The sequence below is a fragment of the Candidozyma haemuli genome (genome assembly GCF_002926055.2).
Source record: "Candidozyma haemuli strain B11899 chromosome Unknown D_2014730914, whole genome shotgun sequence".
Lineage (NCBI taxonomy): Eukaryota > Fungi > Ascomycota > Pichiomycetes > Serinales > Metschnikowiaceae > Candidozyma > Candidozyma haemuli.
Window position 1 is genome coordinate 749,541 of NW_020289911.1, and position 24,011 is coordinate 773,551.

Below are 24,011 nucleotides of genomic sequence, written 5' to 3' on the forward strand. Positions count from 1 at the left end.
GAGCACGATCTCATCCCCAAGCTACACACATAATGGCCAAAACTAGATCCAAGGGAAAGGCTGCTCAGCAGGGAGAACCTGCTGCTAAGAAGCAGAAAACCACAAAGGAGAGTCCGAAGAAGGTTGCCAAGAAGGAGGAGACTTCTTCTCTGGGCCTGAAGGAATTCGGCTATGTCTCTAAGAAGCAGGCTACCGATGCCCTTAATGAACTTTCTAAGTTCTTGGAACGTCAGTCTGGAAACACCGAAAAGGCTAAGTTGTTTGATGACGAGGACGAAGATGACCTTACTACCAATGTGTACTTGGAAGTGCAGAAGAAGAAGTATTTCAGTAAGAAGCCTGGTTTCAAGGCTAAGCTCATCCCGCTCCCCAAGCCATACATGAACATCAAGGACGGTTTCAAGACATGTCTTTTCGTGAGAGATGGCTTCATTGAAAGCAATGAGGATTTGGAGAAGATTGAGGAGGCCAACATTCCTACTTTGAGCAAGATCTTCACGTTGAAGCAGCTCAAGACCATCTACCACCCTTATGAGAAGCGTCGTGAGTTGTACAAGGAGTACGACTTGTTCGTCACTGACGATGCCATTTTGTCTTCTTTGCCTAACGTGTTGGGTAAGACATTGTACAACAACGAGAAGACCAAGTTCCCAGTCCAGATCAGACCATACACTTCAGACAAGTCTAAGGAGCTCTCGATCGAGAACCTTAAAGCTCAGGTCGAGAAGGTCTTGGCTTCTGCACCATACTTGCCACCAATGGGCACCACTGCTCATTTCAAGATTGGTGCCCTCAACAAGCATTTCTCCCAGGAGGAGTTGCTTGACAATTTGCATGCCATTTTGAAAGAATTCGACCAGGACGATTTGGTCACGGTAGGAATCAAGACCGACGGGTCCCCTGTGTTGCCACTTTTCTACACTGACAAGATTTATAACGACGATGATATCCTCCAGAAGGATGCCGAGGAGGCTGAAACTGAGGTTAGCGAGGACGCCTATGCTAAGGCCTTGTTCGAGTTGGCCGACGAAGAGACCGTCAACACTGCTCTTAAGTCTAACAGAATGAGCAAGCTTGCGAGATCTTCCGCTTAAAGAAAGCAAAGGAAAAAAAAAAAAAATTGTGTATCATAGAGCAGAAATACATTTATCACCATTGTTCGCGCTGTAGTATGTACCAACTAGTTGCAACTTTTCGGCTTATCTTCGCAGCTACTATGTGGGTTCTTACCCTAATATATAATGGCGAAGGTATGTGAAATTCCATTGCTTAAGTGAAAATTGACTAACATTCAGCATCCTCAAGGCCCCTTCGAAGAGATTCCACGGTGAAAATTGGCAGAAGCAATGAGTACAAGTCTCTGGAAGACTGTCTCCACATTGGCGACTTGAAGGTACCCAAGAAGTACTTGACCATCCAAACTGGGCCTCTGGAGCTCCATGATACAGATAAAACGCCCCTTCACATAACTTTTGAATCCATTTGCACGACATTGGTCAATGGAAAAGTGCATAGACTTCCTAGTAAGGAAGCTGATCCGGTCACTGAGAGGTTTGAAGATGATGACCTTTTGTTGAAGGTTAATGCCAACAAATCTGATCGTATACAACTTCGGCTACGATGGGTTGACGTGAAGATATTGGCCTTTTCAAAGAAGATGTCATATGATGATGAAGTCATGGAATCACCATTACCTACTCTAGTTAATGAGCTCTATGAGAAGGGCATAGATATACGAAGTACACTGGACCCGTTGGTTGCGACGCATTACTTAACACTTGTTGATATGAATGACTATAACATGAAGATCGCTCTTCTGAGAGCCATACCTGTTGTTTCTTATGCATGGACAGACGCCATCAAGGATGAACCTAGTGAGGTTGACCATTGGCTCTTGAACTTGGATGAAAAGTACTTGTATCCTAAGTCTGAGAATAATTTCGTGTTTCCCAATTCAAAGAGGTCGATTTTGCTAACAGGTTTTAATGTGTTTGTCTGTTACGGTACCCTTATTAAGCATACAAGAAGACTCCAGGACTGGCTCAAATGCTTGGGTTGCACGCCTACAATGGTTGAAGTAGGTGATGAACTGGAAGTTGAAAATCAAATTGGTCAGTCTGATAATCCGTATGTGTTTGTTCAGGACGAAGACAATAAGGTTGACTTCCTACGGGATCGGTCAAACACCACAGAAGTGCTTTGGAAAGCTTTGGTTGAAGTTGACACTTCTAACCTCCAAGTTTTCACCCCTCGAGTGAAGCGTGAATCTCAGTTTAATGATCTTCGCTTGACACAGCGCAAAAAGAGGAGAAAGCTTGAAAAGGTTGGTGACACGGATTTCTTCCTGTTCAGTCAGGTTCTGTCAACTCCCGTTCCAGAGCCAGTCGAAAATGCTCCAGAGCCAGTTGAAGATGTCCCTGATGTCGTGGAAGAGACTCCAAGGCCAGCTAGTCCAAGTTTGGAAGTACAAGCGACCGAACCCCCTGTCGTGGATGAAGAGAGAAAAGAAGCATCAAGAACTCAACTGCCTTCGCTGCCCCAGCCGCCAGCCGAGGTTGAATCTACAACACAAAGCATTGAATTTAAGGAAGATACCACGAAGAGGCCACCCGAGGATGTTGATGAATCCGAAGCAAAGCGTCCCAAACCAGAGCCTCCTCGGGAGCGCCGTAAAATTATACCCCAAGTCTCCTTGGCTGACGCTGTTCTTTCTACAAAGAAGAATGCAGATGATGCAGTCAAGAAAGAACTTGGGCTTGATGAGACAGCTGATGGAGTGAGTGACAAACTTGACAACCTCGTCATTGTAGAAGAGGTTGATTTGATGGTCAGAAGAAAGGCAACGACCACGGAAATCACGTCAGACTACAGAGGGAGAAAGAATTTTAAGAAGTTTAAAAAAGCTGGAAGCGTTCCTAAAAACGTTACTAGAACTTTCATTCAATTGGAAGACCATGATAATAGCATTCACTTTGAAGAGTTGGACCCACCGCCGAAGAATGAAGTTAATCAACGCCTTAAAGGTGACTTCGATAGAGAAATGAGTGGGGTCAAGGGATTCCAGCCACAAGAATCCCAGTTATTTGTCCGAGAAGATTCTGAGAATGAAGAAGCTGATGATAATTCATTTTCCTTCCTGACAAGATCAAAAGCTTCAAAGCCCACCACCGCTTATCTTGATGGTGATAGTGATGACGATGAGGTCACTTTTGCATTCTCTAGAAAATAACCATACAAGCATTCATTGACAGGCAACATCTATTCTTAGATGCATCATACTCTATATAAAACCGAGATACCCATAGCTATATACGCAGATTAAGATTTACCGCCGACTGCTCTTTCTTGTCCGACCACGTTTGGCTGGTGGCTCATTGTCAACGACTTCTTCAATGTGACGCTTTTTATCGTCCTCATTAGTTTCAGATTTGAAGTCGTTTTCGAAATCAATGCCTGAATCTTGCTGTTCATGTGATGTGGGAACAGGATTCGAGGAGCTGTTGTTCAAAAACTCGTTAACGTCAAAGTCGTCAAGATCAGTTTGAGCCGGCAGTGAATTATTACTCTTTTGCTGTTGCAATTGATGCTGTTGTTGCTGTTGTCTGTTTGCCAAAGCCTGGATCCAGTCCTGGACTTGCAGCAATGCCTGGCCTTGTTTAAAGATGTTTTGCTCGAGCCCCAGCAACAAGTCACCATTGTGTTCACCCGCACCAGCACCAGCACCAGCACCGCTTAGCTTAGCAAACAGCTGAGAAGGGGTACTGGGTCCGGCGCTAGGACTTTGTAGTTCAGGGAAGTATTGCCTTGGAGAATTCAGGCCTGGCTCCTGGTTCATAATTTGTTGATAAATTCTGTTCACATTGGCTGATGGATCATGAGGAGTGATGTGATCGTTTCTCACAATCTCCTCGATAGAACCGTCTTTACTTCCAGCCTCCGATGGTCTTTTGGAAGGTCCAGCCGTCGTACTTGCATCGGACGAAGATGTTCTCAGATGCTCCTGGTCCATTAACATTAATCTTGACTTCAGTATAGGTGCAGCAGGTGGATAAGCTGGTCGAGGTGACTGATTTCCCTGGTACAAAGCAGGTACACCGTAATTTGAATCGTAAGAGCCATTCTCCACTTCAAATATCTTTCCGGCTGAGTTACCATAGACAGCAGCAAGGAACTTCATGATCTTATCAAGAGTTTGGGACTGTTTCAGATGTCTTTCTCTTGTAGCAAAGCTCTCGGTCCACAAAGTCTGATTGTCTTTTCTGATACGCCTCATGTCCTCAATAATGGCTAGTTGGTTCATCTTAATCTGATCGAGTTCAGTCATGAGTACCTGAAGGTTGATATTAGGTTCAGCTGATTCCTCCTGACCGCCGTACTTGTTACGGACAATATTGTCAAGCAAGTCTTCCCTGCCCCGAATGAAATATGGATTCTTGAACTGCAAAACCTCTTCAGCGTTCTTTGCCTCCTTGGCCATCGATCCGCTGCTGATGTCTTGCACTTTATGCCAGCCGTACATGTTAAGCTGACGTACAAAAGATGCAAAATTGTTATGCTTGAAGTACTTCGGGAGAATGCTCTTCATGAACTCTTCACGGTGGAAAACTTGAAAAGTCAAGCCATCATCATTCCACCTAATGTAGTCATGGTTTGCTGGGTCGTTAACCATAGACCAGATCTTCATGACGAACGCAGGCCTGGCCTTAGGGCCCTGAGACTCTTTCTTCTTCTTACCCGTAATCATCAATTGGTTCCGATTAGTATTAGGAGCATTAGTGTTACCAAAGTTGTTGGGCAAGTAGTTGGTAGGAAGCTGACCAGTGTTCTGTGGCACAGATGGGAGCACTGGCTCCGAGAGTGTAGGCAATGGAGGTAAGTAGTTGTTGCTGGTGTTCAACCTCGTCAAGACACCGGCGTTACCATTCCTCTCCTGATCATTATCCTGATCATTGATAATATGGTCGCCGTGGGTATTTACAAACTCGCTCAATGGCGACAATGAAGGAGCAAACTGGTCCCCATGGGGCTGGTCTCTGGTGGTGGGTTGATTATGTTGGTTCAGCTCAAACTCATCGAATAGCTGAGAGTGGGCCCCATTCGGAGTAGGGATGTCAAGAGCTGGAAACGAGGGAGACACGACATTCTCGTGATGGGGATACTCTTCACCTCCGGTAGCCGGGTACTCGTCTTCTCTGTTGATGACCTGTATGTCGTTGTCCCTTGACAGATTGTGGTCCTGAGCATGGAAGGATGCCATGGTAGGCTAGCAATTGCGAACTGTAGTAGTCAATCAATTACAGGGTCGGTGGGTAGCTGGGCTGAAACTTCGGTGGACTGGTGTAGGAACGTGTATTTATTTTTCACTGGAGGTCCCTGCGTACGGCTGCTTGAGGTACATTTATCTATGGAAGACGTTGAAATTGCTAGAAGGTTCCATGAGCATTGCTCCTCCCATCGCACTGTGTGCAGGTCTGTTTGACTTTTGGGTAGTAGTAGGCCATGCATCCAGACGTTGCAACAATCGCAGTGTGCATGTCTGTCAATATCGTGGGAGGACAGGAAAGCAATGGAATTGGTTTACTTGGGGAAGAGGTCTAGGCCGGTAGAGGAAGAGAAAGCGATTGTTCACGTTCAGTAGAAATCAAAGAATTTCGAAGATGTTGTTGTGTGGTACCCTGTATTGTTTCGTAAGGTTGGTTGGTGTTTGGTTGCAAAATGCGACTCGTTCAAGGCGTAGCTTCTGACGAGCTCCTGTTAATATGTACATGAGGTGAACGAATGATCATTGCCGCAAAATTAGCTCTGGTCTTTTTTCCCAAATCCTAGCAAAGAGGCATCTGAGCTTCGCGACAGTAGCGATGTGCTAGGTTCAATGGGAGACCGTTTGTTAGAATCGAACGATGCTCGTTCCAAAGGCTCACTTTTGACGTTATTATCACCAGCGGTCCGGCCATTGAAAATGTCGTCTAATCTGTATCCGTCTATGATGCCATGGGTTTCACAGTTAGTACAGAAACAGTCGTCGTCTGGACAGACGCACGACTGTCCGTCACTACAGTTCACCTCTCCGTCGTTATTGTTGGGTTCTTGCTCTCCAATAATCAGACGAAGGAAATTGGCGTAGGTATCGAAATCCTTCGACAACGGAAGTGCTGGTAAGGGCTGTGGTTGTTTCTCTGGCGATTTCTCTGTAGCAGGCTTTTGATCTTTCAGCGTTAGTATCAAGTTAGAGCTGTACTGTGCGTCGTTTCGAAGGGCATCTAAATGAACCTGTGCTGGTGGTTTAGGTGCATTATTATGTTCAACACAGCCTGGACACCTACAGTCGCTGCTACAACGACAAGTGCCCAGGATAGAACAAGACGGAACATTCACCACCTCGAAGACTTCTCCTGTATTGCTTGCAGCTAGGTTGTGGAATATGTCATGCTGTGGCTGATTCGTATAGCCAGCCTCTGGGAATGTTGACATAGGCGGGAGGGAGTTTTGTTGGAGAGGAACGTTGTAGCCGTTCTGTGGTACTGTCTGGTGTTGTGGGAACGGTATGTTGAAAGGCTGAGGCGGTATTTGAGGATTTTGGTTCCATTGTTGGGCGTAGTAAGGGTTGGCAAAGACGTTTGTCGAGTATCCATTGCCGTTCTGTTGAGGAACCCCATTATTTTGTTTCTTAGAACTGCAACAGCTCAGTTTTGCTGGCTTCAACTCGGGTTCCCTCTTCACCGATGCCAGTTTATTCTTATGCTTATCAAGATAAGATTTAAGGATCTTGGTCTTTGAGACATTACTCTTATTGCACGAACACAGCTTGCTGACCTTCGAAGCGCCCTTTGAGCAACACGACGATGAGTTAATAAAGCTATCTGACCGAATCACAGGCTTCTTGTTGTGTATCTCGTTAGCAGCCTCACTGTAAGGCCCCAAGATCTGACCATTCAGTAGGTCTATCACCTGTTTATCCGATGCCTTCAAGATGACCACGGGAAAGTCTCTGCAGCTGTCACCGTCCTCTGGTTCAGGCGAAGAAGCAATCTCCTCAGCGAAAACCGCTATTCTATGGTTTTTGTTACCGTAGCCCACATTGGGCCGGCCCTTCAGTCGAACCTGTAGTAGCGGTCTCTGGTGATGCCGGCACATCGACGAGCGGTGGCCACGAATACACTCCATACAAGCGTACTTGACCTCGTTAATTAGAATCATAGCGATGAGTAGGTGGCTTGAAGGTGAAAAGAAGGTTGAGCCATGACATCAAGATCTCACAAGGCTAGGTTTTCTGAAAGATGAGAGCGATTAGACAGTAGCCATAGTGAGAGCAAATTCGATCGCCCAAACGGGTAAAGAGCTCGAACCACATGCAGGCGCCATACCCCAGGAGCCGTTCTGCCTTAGAGCAGTTTTAACAAGGGCTAACGAGAAATTGGCAGGTCGATGAGCGAAGGGATAGGATCTGTTTTGGCAGGCCAGGGGAAAGAGATAAAGAAATGGGTGGTACTAAGCTGTAGGAAGTTGTGGCAGGGACACTTTTACTAAAGGTGAAACACAGAAAGGGAAGAAGTATATGATCTGATTATTTGTATTAGTTCCTTTTTTCTGGTTCAAATTTTGAACTGTGTTGACCCGTGGTATATTATCTGGTGGTGCTGTGGACTGGATATATTTTCTTCGGTTACAGGTTGGTGGCAGTGGGTGCGAAATGGCTGCAAAATGGGAAGGGTGAGAGAAGGTGAGGGAGCACCAGGTTGGATGAGCTAAGGAAAATGAAGATATGAGTTTAGTGTGAGCTTGTTTAGAGAATTTGAGACTTTTTCGGTTTTGGATTTGGAAGGTTTGTTTATGATAGCTCTTATTGAGTGTGTTGGTGGTAGATGATTGTAGGGGTCAGTTGTCTCAGAGACTACAGCACTGTGAATCCCCATAAATTAGATATTTTCAGTTTATCAAAGTAAACTGCCCATATGTACATCTTACTCTTGTCGTCTTTCTTTTGCATTCGCTTTCGTTTCTTTTTCTGTATATCTTCTACTACCTGCCAGTGAAGGTAGCGATAGCTGGCTATAGACACAACTTCATCTCAACAAAGATACATCCTACTAAGCCTCTGCAAGTTTCTAAATAATTCCATTTGAAATCTCTTTAACCCACCCCTCTTTCCCCTTCCTCCCTGTAACTAACTCTCTCTGCATTTCCATGTCGTTGGTTCCCCAGGCCTCTTCCTGTACACCCGTGCACCATACTACACATGAGAAATTTCTTCAACTACGCAAGATCTCCATGCTAAAGACCCTAACTCGCAAGCACTCCATGACATCCTGGCCAGCTAGCACCGTTAGACAAACCTTTTTGGACTTCTTCAAAGGTAAGCAGCACTCTTTTGTGCCTTCCTCTTCCGTTGTTCCTCACAATGATCCAACCTTGTTGTTTGCCAACGCTGGTATGAACCAGTATAAGCCAATCTTCCTTGGTACTGTCGACCCTACCACCGATTTCGGTAGTTTGAAGAGAGCTGCCAACTCTCAGAAGTGTATCAGAGCTGGTGGTAAGCACAACGACTTGGATGATGTCGGAAAGGATTCTTATCACCACACTTTCTTTGAGATGTTGGGTAACTGGTCTTTTGGTGACTACTTCAAGAAGGAGGCCATTGAATGGTCTTGGGAATTGTTGACCGAAGTCTACAAGTTGGAGAAGGACCGCTTGTACGTGACCTACTTTGAAGGTGACGAGAAGAACGGCTTGAAGCCAGATTTGGAGGCCAAGCAGTTCTGGTTGGATGTTGGTGTTGCTGAAGACCACATCTTGCCAGGTGACGCTACCGATAACTTCTGGGAGATGGGTGACCAAGGTCCATGTGGTCCTTGTTCTGAAATCCACTACGACAGAATCGGTGGCAGAAATGCTTCTTCCTTGGTGAACCAGGACGACCCTAACGTTTTGGAGGTTTGGAACGTCGTGTTCATTCAGTACAACAGAGAGGCCGACGCTTCCCTCAGGCCTTTGCCAAACAAACATATTGATACCGGTATGGGTTTCGAGAGATTGGTCTCTATCTTGCAGAACAAGTTCTCCAACTACGACACTGATGTCTTCTCCCCACTCTTTGAGAAGATCCGTGAAATCACTGGCGTGAGACCTTACACTGGTAAGTTCGGTGCCGACGACGTTGACGGTATTGACACTGCTTACAGAGTTATCGCTGATCACGTTAGAACGCTAACCTTCGCTATCACTGATGGTGGTGTTCCTAACAACGAAGGTAGAGGTTACGTGTTGAGAAGAATCTTGAGAAGAGGTTCTCGTTACGTGAGAAAGTACATGAATTACCCAATCGGCTCTTTCTTCCAGCAGCTTGTTGACGTTGTCATTCAAGAAAACTCCCAGATCTTCCCAGAGATTGCCTCCCACAAGGATGAGTTGAAGGAGATCTTGGTCGAGGAAGAATTGTCCTTCGCTAAGACTTTGGACAGAGGTGAGAAATTGTTCGAACAGTACGCCATCATTGCTTCCAAGACTCCTGAGCAGACCTTGTCTGGTAAAGACGTCTGGAGATTGTACGACACTTACGGTTTCCCTGTCGATTTGACTAGATTGATGGCTGAAGAAGCTGGCTTGAAGATTGACGAGGTTGCTTTCGAGAAAGCTAAGGAGGAATCCAGAGAAGCTTCTAAGGCTTCTGGCTCCAAGACTGGCGCTGACTTGATCAAGTTGGATGTCCACGCCTTGTCTGAATTGGAGGGCAACGATGCTGTTCCTAAGACTGATGACCACTACAAGTTTGGTTTGGAGAACACCAAGTCCAAGATTGTCGCTTTTTACGATGGCTCTGCTTTCACTGACTCCATCGACAATGCCGGTCAGCAATACGGTATTCTCTTGAACAAGACTCCATTCTACGCCGAGCAGGGTGGCCAGGAATACGACACTGGTTCTTTGGTCATTGACGGCAGTGCCGAATTCAACGTTACCAACGTCCAGTCTTACGCCGGTTACGTTTTGCACACTGGTAACTTGGTAGAGGGTACCCTTAAGGTTGGCGATGAAGTCATTGCTACTTACGATGAGTTGAGAAGATGGCCTATCAGAAACAACCACACTGGTACTCACGTCTTGAACTTCGCTTTGAGAGAAGTGTTGGGTGACAACGTTGACCAGAAGGGTTCTTTGGTTGCCGCTGAGAAGTTGAGATTCGACTTCAGCAACAAGCAAGCTTTGACTATCAAGGAAGTTGAACAAGTTGAGAAGATCTCCAACGAGAACATCAAGGCTAACCAGGAAGTTTTCGCCGAGGATGTTAGCTTGGCCACCGCCAAGCTGATCAACGGCCTTAGAGCTGTGTTCGGTGAGGTCTACCCTGATCCAGTTAGAGTCGTTTCCATCGGCGTGCCTGTCTCCAAGTTGCTTAATGATCCTGAGAACAAGGAATGGCACAAATACTCTATTGAGCTCTGTGGTGGTACTCATGTCGCCAAGACCGCTGAAATCAAGGATTTGGTCATCATTGAGGAATCTGGTATCGCCAAGGGTACTAGAAGAATTGTTGCCGTTACCGGCCACGATGCTCACCGCGTCCAGCAAGTCGCTAAGGACTTCGATGCTGACTTAGATGCCGCCGCTAACTTGCCATTTGGTGCTGACAAGGAACAAAAGGCTAAGGAGCTTGGTGTTGCCTTGAAGAAGTTGTCTATCTCCGTTGTGGACAAGCTGAAACTTAACGAGAAGTTCACCAAGTTGGACAAGTCTATCAAGGACAACTTGAAGGCTAAACAGAAGGAAGAGTCTAAGAAGACTTTGAACGTCGTCAACGAATGGTTGAAGGACGAGGAGAAGCTGAAGGCTCCATTCCTTGTCGCTCACGTTCCAATCAGCGCCAACGCCAAGGCTATCACCGAGGCTTTCAACCTCATAAAGAAGGAAGCTAAGGAGAAGTCTCTTTATTTGATCACCGGTACCAGCGACAAGGTTGCCCATGGATGTTACATTTCCGATGAGGCTATCAGCAAGGGTGTTGATGCTAACGAGATTGCCAAGGCAGCTATTGCACACATCGGCGGTAAGGCTGGTGGTAAGGGCAACATCGTTCAAGGTATGGGAGACAAGCCAGATGGTGTTAACGAGGCTCTTGAGGCCGTCAAGAAGGCTCTCACGGAGAAATTGACATAGATGGGATCGTGTTAGTATAGAGCATGATGGGTATGTATCTAATAGTATCTACTTATTAAGGATTAGATAATTATAGATTTGGAGGGCCACAAGTTGTGAGATGATCCTCCTCCGCTGCAGTGATCTCTTCTCCATCCACATTCTTCACAACGTCTTCAACCACCTTCCTTAAGTCCTGCTCAGGAACAGATTTATCACCAATGATGCTGACTGTGACGATTTTCCAATCAAAATGAGGATATGAACCGATTTTCACACGCTTATTGAAAGAAGCATCACATCTATTCTGTAATTCTGTCAAGAACGGGGCAATGTTCGATTCACCTTTCCTTGTTTTAACAAAGAACCTGGTGAACTTTTGAGACAAACATCTTGGTTTTACCGATTCTCCCAAGCCCACTAATAGCTTTTTGAACAATTGTGGAACTCCAGGCAAAACGTAGACCTTCTCATTAAGGCCAACAATTGGCACCCAGAGGGTTTCGTCAATGAACAACTTCAGCACCTTTGTTTGTTCTGAAGGTTGTGGTAAAGTGGCCATACGATAAAATGCATCCAATTCGGGTTTCTGCAAAGTAGATAAGAACGGTTTACGTAGAGTCTGCATTCTCTGAACCGTCTCATCATCTAACGTACAAGGCACACGGAAAGCATCAGCCAAGGCTTCATATGTGATGTCATCATGGGTTGACCCAATTCCACCGGAAGTAACTATAAAGTCACAGTTTTCGTCCGTAAGGGTCTTGAGAGAACGTATGATATCGTCCTTGTCGTCTCCACACACAATGGTCTTCTTAACTGGAATCGACAACTCTCTGAAACAGTATTTGGCAAACTCGAATGAGTTGACATCATGGATCTTACCATTGAGGACCTCGTCGCCAATGATAAGGCAGCCGGTTGACTTGATTGAAGAGGTCATTCTGGTAAGGTTGCGAAACATGGAGATGTATATTTCGCGATACAAATGTTGTAGGGGATTCCACCACCAGGATTGCTGAAAGTGTATGCGGCGCTGTTAAATCATTATACGGGGGTTATGGATGCTTTAGACGAGCATAGGTAGTAAAAAGCGTCGAATAAAGTGGTTAACATCAAGGCTTTTGATACCCAGAAGGTCAGACACAGTATAGGATTTGTATGTACGAATATGCATCAGTAGTGCTACTATGGGCTGCTTAGTGTACGACAGCTTATGGTCTAGAGAAAGAGGGATACCAAAATGTCGTTAGCTTACCCTGAACGAACTTCATAACTGGCACAACAAGTGCCTGCTCGCTTAACCTACGGTGCACACGACATATGTACTATGAATCATAGTGATTCAGAATTACATCATGGTCGCTGGCTTGTCTTCTTTCACCAAGTGTTCTCTGACACATTGTATAGTACCTCTGCCTTGTCCAGGTTGCCGTAACCAGCAAACACGTTCAATTGAAAGGTTTCTTATTTGTTGACGTTTCGACTCATGCTGTTTGTTGGTCGCTTGGCGCCCTATTATGTGTAGTAGGGAAGGCTACTATCGAGGAAGGAACAACATTGAGCCTAGAAAACACAGAATAGGGGCCAATGTTTTGTGGGCGAACCGGTCATCGTTTAGTGAAACCAGGAAGTATATGGTAGCAAAGTGGAGAAGCCCAATGGGTCAGGTAAACGATGTGTTGTCGTTACTAGGTGGCTACTAAAGTTTAATTATCTATTTGACAATGAACACGGATCAGAAGGGCCGTGGTGGGAGCTTGAATTGAAGTGAATTTCACGTACCAACAATAGCTAATTGTGGCATGTTCTTAAGCCACCAGGACCAAGAACCGTCTAGTAATTAGTACCTGATTTTTTTTTTTTACCTGAAACAGGTAGTCGTAGGAGGCCAATCAATATCTCTCCACATTAAACGAGCCCGTTTTGAACCCACTATTTTGCTATCTATCGTAGATGACTCATTTTTTGTTAGCCCATTTACATCCTCTGTTCATATTGACAGGGTGGGTCCACAACGGTAAAGAGTTGCGAATTTCCAGATCCAGATCTGGTCCAGAAACCCCACACCAAGAAACGATATAGTTGCTAAAAACCGAAAAACCACAAATTTTTAAAAATATTACACAATCCCAAAAATCACACAACAAATAAAGCAAACCACCTAGCCCCCTACTCTCTGTACTCCCTGGCAACCCCAAACCCTCCCTTCATTGCTCAACTGAGGCACCTGGCCCAGACAAGGAAGCTGCGCGTTTTGCACCCAATAGTTATCGGGACCGACCAGCGCAAAACACCCCCAAGCGTCACATGGACAGAAAACGAGACCTGATTAGAGGAAATCTACACAAAAAGAAATGGAGGTTCTGGGGGGCCACCAGGGAGCAAAAAAGTATATAAAGCCAGGCACATTCCGGGAAAATATATAAAAAGTTTATAGAAGAAAACAGTTTTCTACTTCCCCATCTTCCCGTGGAATCTCCTTCCCTCCCCCCTATTGACAGGCTTATCGCGGTCCCGCAGTTTCACACTAAAAAAAGACGAATCGAATCCTTAATTACTGCCACAGCCAGGCCTTTTCCTTTTTTTCTTTTTTGTGTGCCCACGGTGTGAGCTAGCCTTGGCTGAGAAAACGTTTTCGCGCACGACCTTGGTGAGAGGCGCTAATTAAACATATATTTCCTCGCTCATCCGCATAATTTTTTTTCCCGTCTTACAAATCTCCAACACACACAACTTACATTTTTTTAATTATTCTTTTTCACCGTTACGAAGATACACTTTTGGACTAGTCTAAATTTTGTAAATTACTTCTTTTTATTTCATTTCCAAGAAACCCGAAACTCCCACCCGAGGCGCCCAAGCACACTTATTTCAAGTACCCCACCATTCAAGTTATGGGAAACAGCCCGTCCAAAAATGACCCTCTACCGAATAGCTCAGCTACACTGAACGGTGTCCCTTCGTTCGAGTCTCAGGACTTGGACCAGGATGATACCGTGCCCCCGCTATCTCGGCCTACCGGAAACGGTAGCGAACTTTTAGACAAAAGTTTGAAAAGCTTTTCTTTCCAAGATAAGCAGATCCAAAACGCCCAACCCAACGCCTCCCATCCTTCCAACCGCAACTCCAAGGTTACTCCTTCTGTTGGCCCCAAGAATATCCCTCGCTCGTCAAATGGTACCGCTAGATCTGGCTCAAGAAAGTCCTCCTCCGTCCCTCGTGGCGACCTTGACCTTGAAATCGATGCTTCTATGGCAACCGCTATGAATGGGAACTCTTCATCCGTTCGTTCTCCAAAGGAGTGGTTGGCGCCATCTTCTTACCAGTCCGTCAACTCGTCTTCTTCTATGGAAAGCCTGAACGGGTTATCTGTCTTCACTAACGGCGGTGAGACGAAAGATGAAAGCCTGATTTCATCAGTCTCTTCAAATCTGCCCGTAAACTACAAGGGTGCTCCTTTCTTGCAATCTCCAGATAGCCTAGACCCGATTCAAGAGCTGTCTAGTCTGTCGTCTAGTACTTCTTCTAGTCCGTCGGACTCTTCGAAAGCAAGAAAGTCTGCAAAGTCTAACGACTCGCAGGCCATCCCAAAGTTTAGTGAACTCGGTCGCAAGTTGGCTTCCAAAGCATCTGTATCATCCGCTCCTTCATCTCCTCCATTAATACCAAGTGCTAAGAGAGTTGACTTTGACATAGATGGTGTGATCGAACGTTTGTTGAATGTCGGTCAGAGAAGATCCAGTACTGCTTTCAAATCAAGATCTAACAGAGACAAGTTGCCTTTGACTCCTGATGAAATCAAACACATCACTGCCAAGTCGAGATCTATCTTCTTGGATCAGCCTACCATGTTGAAGTTGTCTCCACCTGTCAAAATTGTTGGTGATATTCATGGTCAGTACCACGATCTTATTAGAATTTTCAATTCTTGTGGTCACCCTCCTCAAACTAATTACTTATTCTTGGGTGATTATGTCGACAGAGGTTACAAGTCTTTGGAGACTATTTTGCTTTTGTTATGTTACAAGATCAAGTACCCTGAGAACTTCTTCATGTTGAGAGGTAACCACGAGTCTGCAAACATCACCAAGATCTATGGTTTCTATGACGAGTGCAAGAGAAGATTGCCTTTAATTTCTGGCAGTCACAAGTTGTGGAAGAACTTTATCGATGTTTTCAACAGTTTGCCAATTGCTGCTTCTATCAATGACAAGATTTTTACTATTCATGGTGGTTTGTCTCCTGAATTGCGTGATCTTAAACAAATTGAACAGATTCAAAGACCTACGGATATTCCGGATAAAGGTTTATTGGCAGACTTGTTGTGGTCTGATCCTGATCCAAAGTTGAAATCGTTTAATGAAACCCACTGGCCTAAGAACGATCGTGGTGTATCTTACTGTTTTGGTAAGAAACACGTCGACCATTTCTTGAACAAGTTCAATATGGACTTGATTGTAAGAGGCCACATGGTGGTAGAAGACGGCTATGAATTCTTCAACAGAAGAAAGTTGGTGACTGTGTTCCTGGCTCCTAATTACTGTGGTGAATTTAACAATTACGGTGCGGTAATGAGTGTTGACAAAAAGTTGTGTTGCTCGTTTGAGTTGCTCAAGCCTCAATAAGCGTTTTGAATCTTCTTTATCTTGGATTTTGCAAGGCTTTTGATCTTAGTCGTTCTTTTTATTACGAATGATGTTACGATTTCGGAACAATTGTATTGTTCCAAGCTTGCGCGGTTATGATTTTTATATCCTCTTACTGATGATCCTTGATGACGTTGATTTTATTTCTTTATTCTAGTTTGGTTATTTCTATATACATGTTAAGTGTTTCTTAAATCTGGTAGGTTAATCCTTCTTACGCTTGAAAGAAGGAAGCTTCCACCTCGTAAGTCTGATAGCCTTATACAAAATAAGACAGACGCAGAGGTTGAAAATGATGTAGGCACAGTAAAAGCCAACGTTACGCCAGATATTGTCGTAACTGGTTTGAATAGTTTCGAGGTACTGGTCAGCATTGCTGTACTGACAGTACGCACATACTGTGGTATTCGTTGGATCTTGCAAATACCCTCCAGCTCTCTCAAGGAAGCTGCTCATGTAGTCACCACATGCCTCTCCATTTGGAGAGGGGGTGTAGGCAAACTCTTGATCTTTGCAGACAACCTCTCTGTCATGAAGGAACGAAGCCACCAAGTTCTGAATGATGTAAGTGTAAGGACTCACTCTGTTCATGAAAACCCAGAAGCCTGGCATCAAGTCCTTGGGCTGAACAACACCTGCAAAAGAAACAATAAAAGTGTAGAAGAAAGACACCAAAACAGCAGCAGATTGAACATCAGGAGCAAAGTAAAGGATCATGAAACCAAACGAGATGTTGAACAACTGCAAGAAGATTCCGTGTGTCAAGTAAAACACTCCTGAGTGAGGAGCCGAGAAGTCAGCTTCGGTTGGGAAGTAAAGGGAGACGAACATCATGGCACCAGCGACGAAGTTGAAAGGCACTTCGCAAACGTATTGTGCCAACACAAGAAGCCACCAACGGTACGTATTGGAAAGCTTCTCTCTACCTTCAAAAACGTCACGGAAAGCCATACACTGCTCTTGAATCTGGTTGATAACAGGAGCAGACACAACCACCGACAAGAAAGCACAGAACATACCATTCTGCATTCCTGTAAGGGAATGATCCAAACCAAAGAAAGTAAAACCGATAAATAATCCACTCATGATCATCAAAGACGTTTTGGCCATGATGTACAGTGGGTTTCTCCAGAAAGCGAGGAAATTACGCTTGAGGAGGATGAAAAACTGGTAAAAGATGGAAGTAGCGTAAGGATTTTGCAATTGTTTGAGCTCCTTTTCAGACAAGCCGGCCTTCTGCTTACCCTCGTCGATAAGGCGTGAAATCTCGTTCTCGGCATCGGTTCTCTCTTGAGAATTTGTCCAAATATCGAACCAATCGTAAGCAGTAGTGGCAGTAGCACCAGCACCAATAGCTTCCAAAATGTACTCGGCTGGGTTCTCCAGCTCACTGCACTTTCTTGCACCGTTTCTCTCAAAGTAATCTAAGATAGTCCTCGAACGTTCACCAATATCACCAAAGTAGACAGTTTGACCACCTTTTCTTAAGAGCAACAAACGGTCAAACTCTTCGAACAAGGTAGCTGATGGCTGATGGATGGTACAAAGAATCGATTGACCAGCAGAAGCCAAGTCTCTCAAGAGCTTCACAATAGCCCAGGCAGACTGGGAATCCAAACCAGAAGTAGGCTCATCAAGGAAAAGTAACAAGGAAGGCTTGGCAACCAACTCAACACCGATCGTCAATTTCTTACGTTGTTCAACATTAAGCCCAGAACCAAGGTCTCCGACGATAGCATCAGAGTATTCAGCCATCTCAAGGATATCGATAATCTTCTCCACATAGTCAAACTTTTCGCTATCTGGGACATCGTTTGGTCTTCTCAACTGAGCAGAGAATCTAAGAGCTTCTCTGACAGTAGTTTCAGCCAAGTGAATATCTTGCTGCTGAACGTAACCGGTACGACGGCTGAAAGATCCATCGAGTTGTTTACCATTAACCAAAATATCACCAGTGATGACACCCATGTTAATTCTTTGGGCCAAAACGTTCAACAATGTGGTCTTACCAGCACCAGATTCACCCATCAATGCAGTTAATCTTCCAGGAACGCAAAATCCAGACACAGAATCTAAAAGCTTTCTTTGACCACCATCGTAAGGGATGACATAGTCCACATTTTGCCAACAGAAGATGTCCTTCGACTTCAAATCAGCCAAAGCTGAGTTCTGACTTGTGGAAGTGCTCGTTTGCTTCACTTTCTCCAAATCAGCATCAGGGCTAGGTCCATCTTCACCATCATTTCTGGCCTTTTCCTCTGGAGTGACGATATAATCTGGCTTCTTACCACGCAAGAAGAAAAGTCTATCAATACCACCAGAGACTGGACGGATGACTTCGAAACCAATAGCAGCGACAACCAAGAAGAAGACGTAAAATCCAATCAAAATACCAAAGTTTCTCCAAACATGGTTGAAACTGTACTCAAATGCTTGTTGGACATATCTATCACCGTTAATAATATTCTCACCAGGGAGAGCACCCTGGAAAGCACAGGCAGCCTCGGATGGGTTGTACTCAGGTCCACTAGGCACCAAATACATTTGTGAACATGGCATTTCCCTTCCATGAAATTCAGTTGTGATCATGGCCTCGAAACCGTAAAGAACAGGGTTAATATAGGAAATCCATTTAAAGTAGACTCTCATCGATGGTCTTTGAATCATGAAAGACGAATACATCAATGCAGCTAAAATCAAGACACCGGCAAAGGAGTTGGCGGCTGAGATGGTCTTGTTCCAAGCAGACACAGCTTTGAAAAGACCATTCATGCATAGCGAGACCAAAATGGAAAACAACAAGAACGTGAAGTAGGCACCAGCATCTGTCTTCAAATTGGCCAAAAAGTAAAGGATCAAAGTGAAGACAATACTGATCATGACAGTAATAGGAATAGCGGTAATGGCGTCAGCCACGGAACATGCAGCGGGATGATAAAGCGAATAGTTATTCTGCTTCAACATAATTGGTCTCTGGGCGAAGGAGTTGGAGACTTCGGCAAGACCCATCAAAGATAAATACAAAACGGAAAAGAAAACAACACCACCTCTGGAGAAAGCACCAGTGACATCGTCAGGGGTATTATAGTACAACGAACCTGCAATTAAACTCTGCAGAATGGCGGCGACAATTTGAGTCACGGTATATGCTTTATCACCCATGATGGTCTGGAATGATCTCTTCATATTCAAACGGTATTGTTCATAGAAGTTCACGGTATAGTGGGATCCGACTCTCTGACCAGTTTGCTTCTCTTGCTTGATGGACTCAATCAATTGACGCTTTGTTTCATCTGGGTTCTTTGTAGCCTTGTATTCCTTGATTTCAGCCTTGAGTCTCTTGAAGTCCTCAGAAGCAATCCAGTAAGCCTCGAAGTCGTCGGCCGTACGTGGGACCTTGTTCTCGTACCCCTTTCTTGGTGTACGACCCTGAGGATCGGTAACAGCAGTCAAAAACTCAGCAGTAGACTGTCTTGGAGGACATTCGAAACCCATGTTTTCAAAGTAGGCCTTGGCTTCATCAACAGGACCAAAGTAAACCTGGCGACCCTTGTACAACACAGTGACCTTGTCGAAAGTGTGATAAATGTTCTCAGAAGCCTGGTACAACGTCACAAATGCAGTAGATCTGGTGATATCAGTAGACACACGGATGGCCTGAGCGTATTCAAGCGCAGTAGAAGCATCCAAACCACGAGTAGCGTTATCCCAACAGTACACTGTACCTTGACAGGCCAATGCCTCAGCAATAGAGACTCTTTTTCTTTCACCACCAGAAACACCACGAACGAAATCGTTACCAACCTTGGTCTTAAACGTGTGTCTTAAACCAAAGATAGTAGCGAGCATCTCTCTCATGAACACAACATACTCCTTCTTGGACATGTCATTGGCACGCTTATCTGGCATCTTACATTGAATAGCAAAGTCCAATGTCTGCTCAACGGTAAGATGTGGAAGATGAGTATCCAATTCAGGACAGTAAATCAAGTCTTGCTTAAAGTGACGGATCATCTTCTTACGAGGCAATCCATCGTACTCCACATCACCGGTGATGCCCGTGTACATGTTGGTATCAGTGCCTGAAAGAGCCTTAAGGAAGGTAGAACAACCAGCACCAGGTCTTCCCAAGACAAGAACCATTTCACCGCTTCTAGCATAACCGTTCAATTCGTGCAAGATATCTCTCTGAGGATTCAGACCAGCAGAACGGATGCCTCTATAGATGGTCACGGGAAGCATCAAAATGTCCGAAAGGGTAGGTAAGAATGCATAAGACTGGTCAACACCAGTCACCGTCATGTTTTCAAAAGAAACACCCATATCTCTAAGCTTGACCCCAGAGAGCTCAGCTTGCTTCATCTGAGTGTAAAGAAGCTTGCGCAAGTCGAACTGGTCTGGGTCAACACGAAGGTCGCCTTCGTAGAATGAAAGACGAGAAACCTCTCTCGACAAAGTGTTGATCCTTTCAACTTCTTCATGGGAAGCAGTATCATCATTAAGCACCTCTCTTCCTTCACCAGGGTTATAAACGTCAATGCCATCCGGAGAACTAGTACCAGAGCCCGGAGACTCTGAGTGGCTCAGGAAAGCCTCCCGAGCCTTGATAGGCCCGTAAAGCTTTACTTCGTCAGAAGACATTTGTTAGTGGACACAAGGATCTGGAGGAGCAAAAAAAAAAAAATGTGGACTTGTCTGTCTACTTATATACGAGATGAGACGATGGTCTACCTGTGGCATGCGAGTTGTTTGCAGATTATGCGGCGCCAACAGTGCATGAAATAGAAGAGGCAGCCCTAAAGAAACCGCTCCTTTTGGATAGATAATTTGCTCGGAGACGTCCCCCACTATAATAAAAACCCAAGATCTTCTATCACTTACACTCTAATCAATTTTACAACTACCAAGCTCGTTCAGTGTTTGTGAGTCGGTTGCACCTGAAAATCTCATGGTAAGGCCTCGCGGGCTGGCTTTCCCCAGGCCGAAAAAAGTAAGCAGAAAAAACCCGTTTGGCTGGGCACCCAACGGCTATTTTGCCTTTTCTGCCAGAGTGAGGCATTGATTTTTACGGAAGCAGCCTCGGTGATGACGGAAGATTAGCTCAATGTGGATTAATTTGCTCACACATAAACAGTTCGAGAAGTTTTTAAAAGAGAATCTGGCAAGAAATTGGTTGATTTTTTTTTGGGGAAGGACTGTGGCGGGGCGGTTAATTAAAAATTGACCATGGAGGTCGGGAGCAAAAAACAGGCGGAAAATAAATTGATTGCTAGGGAGGGTCAAGTGGATTGTGTAACTGGAAATTGTGAGGGAACAAAATAGACGAGACCCATGCCCTTTTTTTGACAGGACGGATCTCGCTTGGGGCAGAAATGGCAATTGTGAATGCACAGGGAAATTTCCGCTGGCGCGGGCGGCAGCCAGACAATTTGACTAAAATGCGACTCAGAGGGCCAGAAGGGAGGAAGAGTGAGCACAATACTTCGCGGCACGACCTTTTAGTCATGAACAATACTGCCGGTGCTGCTAATTGGAGTGTCTTGGGAGGCACTTTATGTTTTTTTGACTAATGCCATGTTCCGGTTAGTTCGGGCAAATACGAGATTCTACTTATTGTTGGGACATTTTTTTTTTTGTATTTCGTAGATTTCCTATTTCCGCTCATGACCCATCATGAGATATAATCCTAATGCCGGGGCTCCTTAGTGTGCCCAGTTGTTGTTGCTGCCGTTATATATGCTCGGCTGCTGCTAGCTTGTAAACTATGTTGTTGTTTTCAGAAACGTTGCTGCCCATCAAACTGATGAGCTGCTCGTAATATAGATCAAGCACCTGCTTGCTGTACCGAATAGATGTGGTATTGTCTGCCATTTGCTTTGCTGGTACCAACTTCCAGTTGACCCGCGTGAGGAAGTCTAACTCTAAACAGTTGAGTTCGGTGAGAGCTACACCGCCCACTTTGGCATAGTGGTCATTGGTGTAGAAGAAATCCTCAAGCGACTTCTGCGCCAACATCGTGGCCACGAGCAAGAAACGATGCACGGTCCACGAGTTTAGCGTAAAGTATGGCTGGTAGTTGTGTGACAAAAGGTCAATGTAATAGATGGTCGTGAGCAAAGTGGCCTGAGTGAAGTTATTGAACTTGGTCAATCTAGCAAGGTATGTTTCGATTGAGATGGCTGGAGGTGTTCTAGAATGGAATCTCGTGAGAAGCTTCTTCTTTTCTTCCGCCGTCAAGTCACTCTCGTCAGCACTGCCTGGATTGGATACAACCGCAGGAACGCTTTTGTCATTGAGACTGATTAATGATTGAAGCATGCGATAAATAAGGTTGATGAGGTCATCGATAGAGCACTTCATGAAGTCCGACGGAAGTCTGGCGGTGAACACTTGTGAATGTGGCTTCTTGCTTGTAGGGCCAGGGGATACCAGCTCTCCCGTAGATTTCCTGCGCCTTTGGCCCTTAGAAATAATCACTTCGTCTTCATCGTCGTCTTCGTCGTCGTCTTCGCTCATAGAGTCCTGGTCATAGATGTCTGTTGGAACTTGCCTACAGAGCGGAGAAACAACACGACGGCGCTCTTTGATAACTCCTCGCAAGTTCAGAATCTGAGCTGGGCTCTCTGGAACGGTTGACTTGTTGAAGTACTGACTGTAGAAGTCATAACCCCTCACTTTGGTATGTTTCTCTAACGATTTGAAATACAGCACATGTCTGTCGTTTACAGATGGCTTGAGGTATTGAGCAAGGAATGGATCTATATCTCTGAAAGCAGTCTTTGGCAGAGCGATTTTGCGTTTTCTCGGGGTCCTGGTTCCATCGGAACCGTTGGAGATCGAGCTTGTCCGGGACCCATACCTCGAACCGTAGCCGAAGCCGTCTCGAGGGATATGGGCTATTGGCGATGGCCGTATTCGAGGAGACACACTGGTCGGGTCGAAGGAGGGCGTCGTCCTTGTAGAAGTTGTAGTGGACATTTGGTGGTAGTCAATGAGTATAGTCACGAAGCTATATCAAAATCATCAAGTGGAACGAAATGGCGTAGAATTGGATGGCTGGATGGACGTAGATTCGTCGATGGGGAATGATTTGCAGTTGGAAACAATTCTAGGAGCTTTTAAACTGTTTGTTGTAGAAATAGTGAAAAAACTGGTGATGATGCACACAGAGACCAAGAAAAAAAAAAGAAAGGCGGATAAAGTAGTACCTGTTGTGCACGCAGTGTGCGATTTTATAGTAAAGCGACTTGTCAAGGCTTAATTAACTGGCACTAAAAGCACCCAAATTTGGAACTGCCGTATTCAAAATAGGCACTCAGCAAGATTTCTTTTTGCTTTGAAAGGGGGAAAAATGGGTAGTATCTGAACGGCCAAAGTGCTGATATTCTAGAAGGTGCACGATAGCCAGCTAAAACCAAGAAGTTTGAGAATCTCTTAGCAATAGGTGTGTAACAATGGGAACAGGACAAGTAAAAGCCAGAAGAAACGAAAAACAACAAAAGGGCCAAAATCAAAGTTTCTTTCTCAGAAAATGTGGGGGAGGCGTTCAACTTATACGGAGCTCGGCGTCAATCAAGAGAATTCCTTTCCCAGCAGGGTGCTCCGGTTCCGCAAAAAGCGCTTCTATGCGTGGTGTCTTTGCATACTGGGCCTAATTATTCCTCAGCTGGCAGCCAGAGAACGAGACCCATTTGGCACTTTTTTGCAGCGATAACCAGGCAAAAAATGCGACAGTGCAGCCAAACACACACCGCCCCACAGCACGTGTGCAATAGTTAAGGGCCCACGTTGTAGCGAGGCGTCGCACAAAAACCGCTCTCAATAATAAACCCAGTGAGGCATTGGCAACCCATTCAGGGCGTGATGGATGGCCACGTTCTGTGTAATTGTTAAATTTCTTCTTTGATCGTCGCTGGTTGCTGAGATGTGGCCATTGTGTTATGCGAAATGACTATGACAGGGAATGATCATCTGATGGTGGTTGTCTTTGTCTGTTGCTTGGTGGATAATTTTTAATACTTTTTTTCTGAGACCTTGGTACCCGCTAATTAGTCCCTCGTGCAGAGATGTTAGCGAGACAGGCCATGTACGGCTATCATCAGCCTTCAAAATGGTGGTGTTTTCTTGGTGAAGGTCTAATTCCGCTGCCGGATAGTGCTTTGGCGCCAAAATACCTTTGTCGTAATTCCTCGCTTCCCCTATCGAGTGCCGTTCTACGCCACACGTCTT

At 45.2% G+C, this 24,011-nt stretch overlaps 8 protein-coding genes across 8 annotated transcripts; 3 read left to right on the plus strand and 5 right to left on the minus strand. All coding sequences in view use genetic code 12, as the record gives it.

Annotated features, from left to right (window-relative positions):
- Positions 1-32: 32 nt before the first annotated feature.
- CXQ85_002771 (uncharacterized protein) lies at positions 33-3,229 on the plus strand (the record flags this gene model as incomplete). The annotated part of the gene is made up of 2 exons (XM_025486435.1): positions 33-1,054; positions 1,306-3,229. 2 exons carry the CDS (start codon positions 33-35, stop codon positions 3,227-3,229), a joined length of 2,946 nt encoding a protein of 981 aa, XP_025343985.1.
- Positions 3,230-3,325: 96 nt separating this feature from the next.
- CTA8 (stress-responsive transcription factor) lies at positions 3,326-5,257 on the minus strand (the record flags this gene model as incomplete). The annotated part of the gene is made up of 1 exon (XM_025486436.1): positions 3,326-5,257. One exon carries the CDS (start codon positions 5,255-5,257, stop codon positions 3,326-3,328), a length of 1,932 nt encoding a protein of 643 aa, XP_025343986.1.
- Positions 5,258-5,796: 539 nt separating this feature from the next.
- MAC1 (Mac1p) lies at positions 5,797-7,197 on the minus strand (the record flags this gene model as incomplete). The annotated part of the gene is made up of 1 exon (XM_025486437.1): positions 5,797-7,197. The coding sequence occupies one exon, from the start codon at positions 7,195-7,197 to the stop codon at positions 5,797-5,799; it is 1,401 nt and encodes a 466-aa protein (XP_025343987.1).
- Positions 7,198-8,298: 1,101 nt separating this feature from the next.
- ALA1 (alanine--tRNA ligase) lies at positions 8,299-11,154 on the plus strand (the record flags this gene model as incomplete). Its single annotated transcript, XM_025486438.1, has 1 exon — positions 8,299-11,154. One exon carries the CDS (start codon positions 8,299-8,301, stop codon positions 11,152-11,154), a length of 2,856 nt encoding a protein of 951 aa, XP_025343988.1.
- Positions 11,155-11,224: 70 nt separating this feature from the next.
- Positions 11,225-12,076, minus strand: CXQ85_002775 (uncharacterized protein; the record flags this gene model as incomplete). The annotated part of the gene is made up of 1 exon (XM_025486439.1): positions 11,225-12,076. The coding sequence occupies one exon, from the start codon at positions 12,074-12,076 to the stop codon at positions 11,225-11,227; it is 852 nt and encodes a 283-aa protein (XP_025343989.1).
- Positions 12,077-14,030: 1,954 nt separating this feature from the next.
- On the plus strand, positions 14,031-15,761 carry SAL6 (Sal6p; the record flags this gene model as incomplete). The annotated part of the gene is made up of 1 exon (XM_025486440.1): positions 14,031-15,761. The coding sequence occupies one exon, from the start codon at positions 14,031-14,033 to the stop codon at positions 15,759-15,761; it is 1,731 nt and encodes a 576-aa protein (XP_025343990.1).
- A 225-nt stretch (positions 15,762-15,986) lies between these two features.
- On the minus strand, positions 15,987-20,423 carry SNQ2 (ATP-binding cassette transporter; the record flags this gene model as incomplete). Its single annotated transcript, XM_025486441.1, has 1 exon — positions 15,987-20,423. One exon carries the CDS (start codon positions 20,421-20,423, stop codon positions 15,987-15,989), a length of 4,437 nt encoding a protein of 1,478 aa, XP_025343991.1.
- A 1,089-nt stretch (positions 20,424-21,512) lies between these two features.
- Positions 21,513-22,760, minus strand: CXQ85_002778 (uncharacterized protein; the record flags this gene model as incomplete). The annotated part of the gene is made up of 1 exon (XM_025486442.1): positions 21,513-22,760. The coding sequence occupies one exon, from the start codon at positions 22,758-22,760 to the stop codon at positions 21,513-21,515; it is 1,248 nt and encodes a 415-aa protein (XP_025343992.1).
- Positions 22,761-24,011: the final 1,251 nt, after the last annotated feature.